The following is a 13,792-nucleotide window of genomic DNA, read 5'->3' on the forward strand; positions in this document are numbered from 1 at the left end:
TAGTGGACAATCTAATGTTAAAAAGAGAAAGACATCTCTGACTGCACAGTCTCTACCTTTAAATCAGTGTTCTATGCAAAGGTGAGCATTGTTCCAGGAACCCAATGCCCAAACCCAAGAACTTCCTTCATAAGAGCTGAATGAAATATCTGACCGGCTGAACTATGTTATGAGAGTTATAGTAGGTTTGTAAATGTCATCAATTGACAATAACTAATAAAGTGAGAAAAGACCTCACTTTGCAGTTATTCACTTCTCTGTAAATCATGAGAAAGAGAAAGTGCAATCCACCTCCCCACCCTTCCCACTTGCCCCATCCTTTTGTTACGTACCCCCTCCCCCCCCATTCAAGAAGTTCACAATTCTTTATGAAATAAACATTGCCAGGTACCGTATTTTGAGAGTCTTGAAACAATATCGTTGGACTCAGCGATACTTTGTCATATTCATATATCTTTTTCTTTTATTGAATAAAGCAGCTTTGAAGCTTATCAGGCACTGCCCAACAAAACATTTAGTCCAAAAATCTGTTATGAACTTTTTTAACCTTGGGCTAACAGCCAAGTACTCTGTACAAGAAAAACTGTAAAATATTTCATAGTTTAAATTCTGAAGCCATTTTTACTGGCATCCTGTACATGTCTTCTTAAAAAAAAAAAAGGAATAACAAAATGAATATTTAACAAAAATCAGGGACAACAATTTTTCCAGCAACAAAAGTCAGGATGGGGAAAGCTTATTCTGAAGGTATATTTAAAACTGAGATAACAATTAATGAAAATGAATTGCATAGCACTGTGAATTTAGCCTTCAGCAAAACAAAACAGAAGCTATTTGGTATTAATACAAATCCATCTATTTGATAGTTAGTCATTCAATAATATGTACATATTTTATATACTGAATGTCATTTTTAAGTCCTGTTTTCCAAGCTCAATTTGTCTGTTGGTGGGTTGTGGCTTTCTTTGTTTGTTTGCCTTTTTTTTTTGTCATTTTGAAAAGTTTAAAGAAAACACCTTCTGGCACTTTGCTACAACAGAATTTCCTCTGAATGTACATGAAATGACATTCTCCCAAAGTGTCCCTCTGTACGTAGAAGTGCCTTTTTTGCTACATTATCTTTCATTTGCTAGAAAACGAGATAATCCACAGGGCGACAGTCCTCGGCTGCTGGACGCAGCAATACACCCAGATGACGAAGCGAGGCTGGACCGCACCTTCCCAGGTTACGGGGCTCCTGAGCCCTGTCTACCCTTCGGTTTACAAAGTCCCAACTTGTAGCTGGTAAAGCTTCAGAAAGCGTTAACAAGCACCATGGTTGAAGGCCTCTTTGTCCCTGCACGCAGAGATTTTTGTATTTCTTTTTCTCTTTGTGTTGTGAGTTGATGTGGCTTTAAATTAAAAAAAAAAAAAAAGTTTTTTTTTTTTTTAAGAATGAAAGAAAGGAAGGACTAACCACTCCGGATTAGAAACGTATGGTCACTCAACACTATTCTGTGTTGTCTTCCCCTACTGCTTTTTTTGTCGAAGAAAGCTCTAGTCCCATCTGCAGACAGCGGGCTTTGTTTCCACAGCTCAATTCACAGGTCAGGCTGGCGAGGAGCCCTTTGCTTTCCAGAGGCCTCAGGGTGGTTGAACTTCAGAAGTAGCATCAGAGAGTCTGCGCTTCATCGCCTCTGCTGTGCATATACTGGGTAGGCTAATGTGACGTTGAGGGAATCGTTGTGCTGCACGAGGGATGTGTGTTGGTAGTGTAGCACCAGTTCTTTCAGGGAGCTGTACAAGTTATAGGGCTCCGCAAAGCCATACCCAGTCGCTGTCTTGTTAATGACACAGTGCTTTACCTCGCCATCCACCCTAGAGAAGAGAGGGGGGAGAATAAAGAGCCTTTTGAGCATGTCCAGGGCATTTCACAATTCCACAAAGCATTTTCCATAAATGTCATTATGCAAAGACACACTCAGGCCATTTCATCATAGGGGGAGAGTTCTAGGTCAGTGGACTCTTTAACTCTGTTGCTTCCTTACTGAGTGCATTGATACATTCTCTTCTTTAAAATGGTTTCAAAGAAGGACAATCATACGCTATAAGCAACAGGGATGCTTTGAGGAATGAAATGAGATCATGGATTATGCCATGCACATGACAGAATGCTTGGTATGCAGTAAACATGCAACAAATGGTAGCTTCCAACCACTGAACGTTGGTTGCTACTGTGACCAGCATACTGCCATTACTCCAATTACAATGGCCAATAGGATGTCTTCTTTCATGATACCCTTAAAATGTCTATACAAGCATCCCTTGTCCTTAATCAAAGTTCTTCCTTCTTTCCCCTAGAAATATTTCTCTGATTAAATGGAGGTAATGTAATGCACTTTTATAACGTGACAAAAATGTGCCTTTTCTTGAGTGGGCCTATCTTATCTGAAGGACAGTGATCACAGCATCCTTTCTTTTGTGATTTGGCCTGTTCCTGGTGGGTACTTAACCTGTGGGCAGTGCTTGCACCCAAATTATTTCACACTCTGACTACAGCAGCCCGGGGAGTCAAACACCAAAAAGCTAACTTTTTTTTTTTTAAACTAAGGTTTGTGACTTCCATTTTAAAAATGAGAAGGGGAAAACAACAACAACAACAACAACAAAAAACCCCAAACTGTTCTATGATTAACTAGTAGCCAAAATAGTCAAATTGGGACCCAAACTTCAGTCTTCCAATTAAAGAGCAGTTTTCTTTCTGTTAGACCTTATTAATAGACAACCCCAACCCCATCTAGTACCTTAGAATGATATTAGGAGGGTGCTTCAAGAAGTTTGTGGACAAATTCCATTATCTTTTAATTCCATTTTTCCATACACTTTTTGAAGCCCCCTCATATTATCTGTTTTATCTCCTCTACTACATTAGCAGGGGCTCAAGTAGCTCCATAGGCTAAGCATTAGACTGTGAACCACACAAAGTTAGCAGTTCAAACTTATCAGCCGCTCTGCAGGAGGGAGATGAGGCTTTCTGATCCTGCAAAGACTTACAGCCTCAAAAACCCTACACAAGGTCACTGTGAATTATAACTGACTCGAAGGCACTTAACAACAACTACACTAGTACTGTACTGTATGATTTTAAAGGACTAGATCAGTTTCAAATCCTCGCTCCCTAAGGCTTAATGAATGAAATGTACTCCTCAAGAAATATCAGGGGGACATAAAAAGGGGAAATCAGGGGGAAACAAAGTTTGCTGGAGATACATACACTACAGAGCAGGCGTAGCAGCCCTGTTTGCTGCTCTCCCGGACAAGGAAAGTACCATCCCGCTTCCCTCGCAATAGATTCTCAGCTTTGTTGCGGTTGCTGCTTCCCACGTTCCAGGTTTTCTCATCATGGTGGGGCAAATCCTCATCATCTTCCACCAGTGAATATTGGCTAAGGAGAAAGGAGAGAAGGATTCTAAATGAAGAGCACAGAAACCACCAGCTTGCCCCAGTGCCTCGCCGACGGAGGGCCTTATGGTCATTTCTAGCAAGTCGGGTCTAGCACGCTAGGCCAGCACTCACGAATCTGACTGTAACTGAACGTCTCTTTCACCTGAGTTTTCCACTCATCATGTATTGCCTTTAATGTAACCTTCCTGGACAGAATTAACAATAAATTATCCTATTTCTGTTTGCACTTAGGTAACTGTATGAAAAGGAAGGTTATCAACCACTTCCTTTATCCAGTTTACATCAGAAAATTGATGACTATGGGTGTGCCAGTTTTAAACAAAACACATAACTTCAGCTTCAAAGTACACTACAGTTTTATTTCAGGGTTTTTTTTTTTCTTTCTGATTGTTCCAAAAATATTTGGGGATTTTTCAGATGTTCAGGGACATCATGATTGACAGAGTGCCATTTGACACCATTATGAGTAAAAATAAATCCCAGACTGCTTAACCTTCCTTTTTTAAAAAAGACTGGCTCACGAGACTGTTTACACATTATCTCCTATAAATGTTCCAAACTTAGTCAAATCCCTTACTTATTCTGAAAACAAAGCAAATCCTGTGTTACACTAAAATGAGAAAACTCCTTTGATATCTCCCCTATCTTCTTCATATAACTACTTACTCTTCAGTGTTTTCACTGCCCAGCCACTCATTCAACTTCTTCTGCCGAACACCTTTTTGAGTCAACCACCTGAAAAATAGTTTTAAGAATAATACATTAGTAACTCACCTGCAATTCTGCTAATTACCAATGATTTCCTTGCAGTGGGGCACTGGTTCAAGTACTTACATTAAGTATTGGTCTCTTGTCTTTCTCAGTTGGATGAGGTCTGGTTTTATGCTGTTCATACGTTTATCTATCTCTCGATACTCAGCTGCTTGCTTCTTTAAGTCTTCCTCCAGTCTTCTTCTACTATCAACAATTTCACTGATTCGCGACTTTAACTTTTCATAATTATGCATAATCCTACAAGCAAGAAAAATGGTCTGTAATTACCTAGGTGTATCATGAAAATTCCCCCTAAAGTTTATGAAAAAATTCACTTGAACTTCCCCATAGTTTTCTGCAGGGAAAGCAAGCCTTCCCTTCCTGTTGAATTTTAATTATTCCAAGCATGATAAACGAGAACTGTTTAAGACAATTTGGTTCTCTCACACAAGGACAACAGAAACAGCCATGTAGTTTACCAACCTTTGTATTTCTTTCTCATTGCCTTCACGCTTAAACTTTTCAATGTATTCTTTGCTGTACCGCTCCTGGGTTTGGCACTGTTCTTCAAATATTTTTATGGTTTCATTAAATGCCTCAATTGCTGTTCTTTTCATTTGGATTTCCTGAAACATAATTTTACACGACAATGTCATCATACCTTGCATAGACCAATTTCTGACTGCAAGACGTTTGGCCTGCATTATTTACTAGCATTTAAGTCCTCTGTTAGAAAGATGAGGTAGTAATTCATAATACAATAATTCATAGAATAATATAATAGAAAGTTACATTTCCTTTACAGAATTTTCCTTAGTCTATGGAAAATGACTGCGTGAAAATGTCCTATAGTTTACATCTTTTTAAAAATAGATTGCATTTTATCAGCAGTTTATGGCATCTGCATATCATCATTTACTCCCTCTGGTGGTCCCAGATGCATAATGGGTCTGAGAGAAGTCAGTCTCTAGAAATACATTAGAATCCATGTAGACGACTGGAGTCTCATGGCAGAGGACAAGGGTTAAACAGTCATTTCAGAGATCATACAAATCTTGAAACCTCCAGCTTCCAACCCAAATAAAACATTTTTCTATAATCAGGAATTATGTTAAATCAACTTAAAAAAAATTCACAGCAATCTCTTCATTCATCACGTGAACTTAATTTATCACTTTGATACTCAGAGGCCTCATTTAAAAGGTTTAGAGACAGTATGCCTGGACAGTCAATAATGATTCTCAAATACATGATCTCCTTCCCAATCCAGTCACAAAAACTCAAAGTTTTTTTCATCTTTTATTTGGGGGGCAGGGTTGGGGTGGGAAAACCACATATAATACTTGTTAGTTTCTAGCAACTTAGAATTCTGAACGTTTCATATGATTTCCACAGAAAACTTACCTGCGACGTACGGGTATAATCTTCATATAATCTATCATATTCCCGACTTTTTTCTTGGAATTGAGCATTATATTCATGTAATTTTTTCCCTACAGCTTCAATATTATCTTCTTTGACAACTTGATCCTGAAAGGAATTGAAGATTGAAAGAAAAAGAAAAATTTGGTTTACAGGCATGTAATCAAATAATAATTATTTCAAAAACTATATATTACATGGAAAAAATATTTACAGAATTCTATTTAAGGATCAAATTACAAATTTGTGCTCATAAGTGCAAATCTCTTCAAACTTGATTACATGTTAAGTCATCTACATCAAAATGATTCTAAATATTAAAGACATTTTGTTTAAAGATCATAATTACTTGAATATTTTAGACTTCATTACCTGTTGGTATTTGGATACTGGATAAAGCAGTTTCACATCCAGCTTGGGATTATACTGAGCTAGAGATTCATTCCGGTAGTGGTTTATCAGTTCAACCACAGAGTTGAAAGTTAATGGGTCAGAGAAGCCATATTTCCCATCTCGGTGAAATATTTTGATTAATTTGTTATTTCCTCCTTTCCTGTAAATACAAAATAGAAATAATAGCATCACAATTTCCTGATGAAGTAATATGTCTTAATGCCAATCCAAATACCCAAATTTCAGTTACAAACTCTGGCTCACCTTAACGTAAGAGTATAATCACCATGCATTTTAGTAGAAGCATCTCGTACCAAAAATGTTCCATCTGCTGTATCTCGAAGCTTTTCATTCACTTCTTCCCTAAAGTAAAAAGAGAAGACAATGCTCACTTTTGTGCTTTAGAGACTCTAGATTTAAATTTATCAACTGCATTTTCAGTTAAAAAATGCACTCTTTCTTTAATGAGAAGTTTCAATTTCATTACAAGCAGGTGCATGTGAGTTACCAATCCCCTCAAGAAAGGAAAATGTACCCACTTTCACAAGTGGTATACCTCTGCTAAAGTTTTTATTTGTTAACAAAATACTTTCATAGCTCTGAAAAAACAATTAGCACAAAAAGCAGCCATCCCAAAATGGTTTTCTACCTAGTCCCTCACTCCCTTTTAAGAAGAAGCTAAGAAAATACAATGGGATTTTAAGACAATAATACTAATTCTTGGAATTCAACAATGAAACTTCCTGGGTATTTAATTTCCTGTGGCATCTAGCACCCATAGGTCTCCAGTGTTCAGGGACTTTTTTTGGTCTTCTTTGGAAGAAAACCAACTATGCTTCATGCTTATGTTGGATGGTATCCTAAAAATGGAACTTGGGTTGTTTTTTTGTTTTGCTTTTTTTCCCCTCTCAATCTAAAGTGCTCTCTAGTACAAACTACCAGTTTTTGTTGCCTTACCTCGAGATATCGCCCCAGTACCATTCAGCATCTTGTAAGGACATATTGTTATTCATACCGTTGTTGGTTACAGTAGTGGGTTTTGGTGGTTTAGGAGGCAGTGCTGCAGATTAAGAAGAAGAAGAAGAAAAAAAAAGTTTCAATCCCAACTATAATTGAACATTTTAAATTATACCAAAATATCTTCAGGTGAGTAACTTTCTCTATAAAGGAAGGATTTAGAATAATTGTGAAATACAGCACTGATTCATAATTCCTAGACATACTGAAGATGTTTTTTGGTTAAAAATATTTCAGAGTATGGCTCAAAAAATAAAAAGAAAAAAAGAAAGAAAAAAGAGAAGGCAACTCAGATTAACGAATAATTTGGGCTATTCACGTGAATGAATTTTACAGTAAATCCAGAGACACCACATTTTCTACTTCTAGTTACTTGTAAGTTTCATGCCTGGTCAAATCCATCTTAAGTAAGAAACCAGGAACATATGAGCAGGAAGAATCACGTGGGTTGGCTCTAATTTCCTCTTCTTATTTAATTATAAAAGACAAATTCTGTTTCTGTCCTCCACAAATGCTGTTGCGGTAATGTAAAAGCTCATCTACAGCAATATGTTTCAAGAGGAGGAATTGGGTTTCTCTAATCTTAGTATTTTGGGTAGAGTTCTGCCAAAAGCCACTTTAAGAAACCCATCTGTGACCTAAATTTCCTTAGTATCAATGCTAATATTCTGTGGGGTAAAATGTGCTTTAGATGCCAAGAGTGATTAAAAACCATATCCCCCCCCTTCCTCAATGTCAAATCAATACTCATACATCAACTGGTGATACATAAGAGATTGCAGTGTTTTTGTTTTTTTTTTTTTCTATTTTTTATTTTATTTTATTTCCTAATTGGGGAAAGGGTTAACATTGAAATAAGGTAATTTCAAAAACAAAATAAATCTACGGCTTTTAGCTAAAACTCTAAATTTTAAAGCACTGTTACTACTTTACTTTATGCTAAAATGATTTCAGGTGTCTCAAGAGTATTTCCAAAAGATTACGGATTAAATACTAGCAAGCCAACTTCCTTCCCCCCATTCCCCCCCCCACTACAGTATGTTAACATAATAAAGAACATGCAAAGCCTCAACATTTGATTTAAATATAGTTTCAGGTCATCAAGAGCTGAATTGCAATCCCTGTTACATTTTACATGCTTACTAAAGTACCAAGTGTTATCAATGCAAAGTACCACACAGTTCCCATCCACTGTCAACAGACAAAAGCGGCACAAAAGGTACTTACTTTAATCATAGGAACCATATGCATCAATATAACCCAAACTGCAAAGGACCCTGACTAACAAAAGACACCAGTGACAAACTGGAATTCAGCTCATATTCATTTAAGTAAGAATAAGCAGTTTCCACACACAGTCTGCTTCTGCTCTGCTTGCTTCAACAGGCGGTCAAACAATTTGTTTAATTTTCTAGCTCTGATCAAACTAATTGTCATCCAAGAATGACTTAACAAAAGCAGAAATCGACAGAGGATCTGTTACAGTAGCTGTCAAAAAAATGTTCAAAACTACAAAATTAACTAGCTCTCTACAACAATACTGCAGTATTACCTGGTGGATCCATTTCTATATAAAACATCAAGTCTGTGCCACAATTTATATCTGTTTTAGCATATTCTATATCCAGGTCTTCCATATTCCAAACAGTGTTGTACATTTGTGCAAGAGTTTCCTTGGCTGAGCTCAGTTATAAGAAAAGAGTCCGGCTTTCTTTGTAATGGTGTCTTGGAATTCATTTTAAAACCTATAAGGGGCTGCACTGTAACCTATTACATCACACAACCCAGCCAATCAAGTCAGAAAAATGTCACCAGACCACTCCTGCTTCATCATTTCCCTTCTAGACCAGTCCTAACACACTCCCAAGCTCACTAAGGACGGACATTTACAGAACTGCAATGTATATTCATGCTCATCGTTTCAAAAAGGTGTTTAATTTGCCCGTGCTCTTCCAACAGTGAGTTTTCTAATTCCTTTTTTATGACTCTTTGCAGCATGGTATGCTCCGCTGTTGGCAGGCTGACAAAAGCTGATACGCTGCAGCACGTTGCTTTTTTTTTTTTTTTTTTCCCCTAGTGCATCTGGGTTTATAGATAGTCTGGTAGTTCCTTGGTTTAGAAATCTTTCAAAGGCATTGGAATGGTATACTTAAAGTCTACTTTAAAGTCCTTAAGTGCCTCCCATATATATTATAAGCAGCAAGGATCCAAAACTCCAGATATTTAGTTTCAGACCTACATAATTCCCTGAAAACTCAGAACTTACATACTGTCACAAATGTACCCCATTAGACAAGCACAATTGGGGGCAGGAGAGGCAAAGACAAAATCACCTATTTCACCAAACACTGCCAATTAAAACTAGATTTCCTGGAGCAAAATGAAATGAAGGTGCTTATTACCAGCAGAAATAAGAACTGTAACTGTCAACATTAGTCATGAGAATTTAAATGTTACTATCAAACAAAAATGGGCCAGGTAAGACTGTCCTTCAAAATGAAAAGAGGCCATATATCAGAATGCAAAGTAGAGGCATCCTTGTATCATTATCAATGATTTTCCCCTGATGAACCAGTCCTTGCCTTTACAGGGGGTGATGTAATCATTTTCTTTTTGCCTTTCTTTGATCTCCTATGCCTCACTCTGGAGACAGATATTATTCCTTCTTAAAGGTATTTAATGTAAAGGAGTCAATTCCCCTACAAATTTAATTATTCATTTCAAGTCTTGAAAATCCTTCTGTATATAATGCTGCCACTCTTGTGAGAGGGAGTTGCATTCCCATTCTGAAGCGGCTTCTCTTTACAGTCGCAATATTATGACAGGGTGGAGGGACCAAGAGGGAGAAAGACACCCCCAGGCCCATGTGTAAGTGTGGCTCATTTTAATAAGTACAGTAGTTTTGCGATCTATGCATGTGTATGCCACATGTCTGTGTGACAATTTAAACAACACAGGGCCTTAGAATTTATTCTCCTAGACTTTTTATCAAATTTGGATCAAAGTATATAAAAATGAGACCAAAGGCAAAGAGCTTTCTGAGCACTGATCACTTGTATCTCCCGAGTTTAATTTCTCTTCCCTTTAACGGGTAAGGCAGACTCACTGGATCCCCTCCCACACTTTTCTAATTGCCTTACTTAAGGGTTTAGGTAAACATATATGCAAATAAAAATGGTAAATAGTGGTTGACGGTGTAGCATGACTTCATATAGGATTCAAGGGTGGTGGGGTGGGAGAATCTTCCTTAGCTGAATAAAAATATTGGCCCTCTCCAAAAAGGGCAAGGGAGGCAGGTCCTGGAGCAGCTGGCTCATCTGGGGACCACTTAGCTGGCCAGGCAGCCTGAGAAGCACTTGTGAGCTTTGGGGACAAATGGCTGGGCTGCTGAAAACCCATGTGGCACACTGACCTGGGAGGAGACAGGGAGACAGGTGATTTCCCCCATGTCTCCAAAGCCTGGCTGGAACCAACTTCCAGTCAAGCATTTTGTAATTACCTCCATCCCTAAGTTCCAACCTACACCCCATCTTTCCCTGGCACTGCCCAATGCCCTCAAGAAATGGGGGAGTGTCTCCCCTAATCTCTCATCTCCCTTCTTCAGGCAGCAGTGACTGACAGACTGACTGACACACACACACACACACACACACACACACACACGCTCTAACTTATGCTAGAGAAATAAACCTTTAACCAAAGTATAAACAGACCCAACGAAGGCTTTGAAAAGTGCACAAATGAAAGGCAACTTACTTTGCAGGTTATGCATTTCAATGGTTTCGTTCAGAAATGCCAGTATCCGACAATGGAAAATCCAAAAATCCAAAAATCTAATCTTCCACAAACCGGGCACAACCCCCAACGTCTCCCCCCGACGGCCCGCGCAGCCCTGCTCACTCGCTGGCTCCAGGCCTCCAGCGAGTGCACCCAGGGGCGGGGAGGGCGCCCACAGCGGTTCTAGCAGCAGCGGCTCCTCCAGCTTTCCACGAGGACTGGGCTCCTCTGGCCGCCGCCCGCGCAGCCCCACACCAGCGCCGGCCCTCGCGTCCCAGGGCTGCCGCTCACTGCCAGCTCCCCATGGAGAAACGCACTCGAGTTCGGGACTGCACTGGGGAGGAGGAAGGCCCAGCTGCTCGCACGTCTCTCTTAGATAAAGATCGCAGCTTCATGATTAACTCGGGCAGGTTCAAATATTTGCTGAGCTAGGGATTTCAGGCGGGGGAGGGGAGCTGAAGTCAAAGTCAAAGTTATCATCGGGCTAACAAGTGGCCAATGCAAGACCAACTTGCTCATTTTAGCCGAGGAAATGAGAAGGCCATTGTGAGGGGACCTAAAATAGTCTCTGTGACTGGCTGCCGTGGCGCTCGCGCTCGCAGGGCTCAAGTAGCCAGCAGTGAAGCGAGGTACTATGCACAGCCAAACACAGGAAGTGGCTGAGCTAGTTCAGCAAAAAATAGAATCAAAGCTTTCCTTGTAAAGGCCTGAACCTCTCAGAACAGAGTGCCTTGCTAGTGTCCACCTCCTGCACCTCCTCCCACACACTTGCACAGACAGCCCCGCAGGTGTAACAGGAAAGCCCTTATGGAGCAATTGAGGCAAGGAACAGATCACACACACACACACACACACACACACACACACACACACAGAGTTGTAGTAGAGGAGCCTCTGAAAAGGATTATAAACCCAACATGGATACTGGTCTCCAAGATCATAGGAAGAGTCAAACAAACAAATCTCTGCAGCTATTTTTACGAGGTTGATTTCAATACATGTTTAAATGTTCAGATACTTTTTTCATAATGAAAGTTGTGTCTGCATTATATCGAAGTGATGGCAAAGGGCAGTGCAGCTAAGTGAAAGGCATGCATTTTCATATTTCCCCGAACATTATTTGGGAAAGTTACTAAGAACCAGATTTCAGAATTACTGGCTACTATTTTAAAAATAAAATTTTACCTAAGAATATTTTCCTGTGCATGAGTATGCTGTTGTTGTTAAGCGCCGTTGAGTCGGTTCTGACCCATAGCAGCTCTGCTTAGGGTTTCTGAAGAGTGGCTGGTGAGTTTGAACCGCTGAGTTCGTGGTTCAAACCCACATTGTGGTTGAGTGCTTATCCCACAGTGCCACACCAGGACTCCTGAATAAGTATGTTGTTGTTAAATGCCACAGAGGGCTTTAATATTATTTTGAGGATTATGACCCACTGGAATATTACAGAATCAAAGCACTTTAAAAAAATCAAAGCAAAGACTGATGCATTCTTTATGCCAGCCAAAAGGTAAAATGAACATGTGAAACAGACATTAATTTCTTTTAACCCACATGCAAAGCATTTCACACCTACAACAAAACTCCAGGTTTTCCGTTTTTAGTTTTTGGCTTGTTTCTGTTGTTAAGTGCAGTCGAATGGGTTCCAAATCATAGTAACCCTGTATATAGGGTTTTCAAGGAGTGACTGGTGTGTTTGTACTGCCAACCTTCTGGTGAGCAGTCCAGTGCCATCCCACAGAGCCACATAATTTTGGGCTTACTTTAAAAAAAAATTAAAAATTAATAATGCTATCTTTTTCATTCCCTTTGAAGAAACAAGAGTTCTTCCATCAAGATACTAAATCTCTATATAGGAGGGTGGTCCAGATCTGGGGACTACAATCCACACAAGCAAACACAAGTAACCCAGCTTCAGGATTCTTCTCAGTATCTGGGAAGTGGTGCAAAAAATCCATGATTTCACAAACTTTCCTTTGTTGCAACTGACAGTACATAAAAGCCTACATTCCCAAAGAAAAAATATAGTCTACAAGTGCATCTTCCAGGTTCCACCAGCTGATCATAGTCATATATGTTTAGCGCCGAGAATACCCTTGCATCTTGAGCAGCACAATCGTGCCCGACTTTCAAACATAGCCTTATGAAAGCCAGAAACATGGGGAACAGTAGCCTCTTCGCCATACCTGTCTGAATTCACATGATATTGCATGTCAAAACCTTCTAAGATTAAAATGCTTTCTAAATCCATCAGCATATTTTCTGTTTCATAAGAATACTTTTATTATCCACCAGAAAGCAGTACGCCCTCTGCTTACATGAAGAAAATGTTTAAAAATAGATTTGGAAATGCTTTGCTTCCAATACATTTCTCATGATACGCACAATCACCTACCATAGAGGTTCTGTTATGTTACTAAGTGTAAGTTGAACATCTTCTCATTGAGTTTTAGTCAGTCTTTGAAATGTGATCTGTAGGACACAGCTCTTTATTAGCTTAAAATAGGGAGCCCTCTGCTGGTGAAACAGAATCAGTAACTCCTGCTTGAGAGAAAACCATCAATTTTCTGCATATTTCTTTCATCTCACTCTATGTCCAAATTTTCACACACTTTTCAATGGAATTGTTCAATTGTCACTTAATCTACATGATTCCCTAAAAAATAACTCGCCATTGAAATGTACAAATACCATAACAACTTAAATATGTTTTCATATGCCTGCCAAGCTCTTTTAAGAAAACTTATATTTTTTTGTCTAGGACACCTCAAAGACTTAATCACACAGATGAATCAACACAGGTTACTGAAAGTCAAATTTACCTTCTGGATTCTTTACGACAATATGTATTACTTTCCCTTTGCTCAAACTTTTAAAAATTCATTTCAGAAGTGGAAATAGGTCATTACTTCACTTCTTAGCAGGCATAATCTAGTCAGAAAAAATGTCTCTAGATCCTTAAGCTATGTTTGGAAGTTTAAACAGTGTA

The 13,792-nt window shown here is 39.0% G+C and overlaps 1 protein-coding gene across 3 annotated transcripts in view; it reads right to left on the reverse strand.

Moving 5' to 3' along the window:
* Window positions 1-618: 618 nt before the first annotated feature.
* Window positions 619-13,792, reverse strand: part of LOC102817430 (phosphatidylinositol 3-kinase regulatory subunit alpha-like) — an 85,678-nt gene continuing 72,504 nt past the window's right edge. The window contains exons 1-10 of one of the 3 annotated variants that reach the window (XM_006870973.1): window positions 10,786-10,801; window positions 6,970-7,072; window positions 6,277-6,375; window positions 5,992-6,172; window positions 5,602-5,727; window positions 4,681-4,823; window positions 4,279-4,455; window positions 4,111-4,179; window positions 3,254-3,424; window positions 619-1,857 (exon numbers count right to left, since the gene is read on the reverse strand). In XM_006870973.1, coding sequence (XP_006871035.1) covers window positions 1,668-1,857; window positions 3,254-3,424; window positions 4,111-4,179; window positions 4,279-4,455; window positions 4,681-4,823; window positions 5,602-5,727; window positions 5,992-6,172; window positions 6,277-6,375; window positions 6,970-7,072; window positions 10,786-10,801 — 1,275 coding nt within the window. In that variant the 3' untranslated portion in view covers window positions 619-1,667. Of the gene's footprint in view, window positions 1,858-3,253; window positions 3,425-4,110; window positions 4,180-4,278; window positions 4,456-4,680; window positions 4,824-5,601; window positions 5,728-5,991; window positions 6,173-6,276; window positions 6,376-6,969; window positions 7,073-8,581; window positions 8,758-10,785; window positions 10,802-13,792 lie in introns of those variants that run through there. The other 2 variants (XM_006870972.1, XM_006870971.1) reach the window with 2 other exon arrangements.

This window comes from Chrysochloris asiatica, unplaced genomic scaffold, assembly GCF_000296735.1.
Source record: "Chrysochloris asiatica unplaced genomic scaffold, ChrAsi1.0 scaffold00157, whole genome shotgun sequence".
NCBI classification, from domain to species: domain Eukaryota; kingdom Metazoa; phylum Chordata; class Mammalia; order Afrosoricida; family Chrysochloridae; genus Chrysochloris; species Chrysochloris asiatica.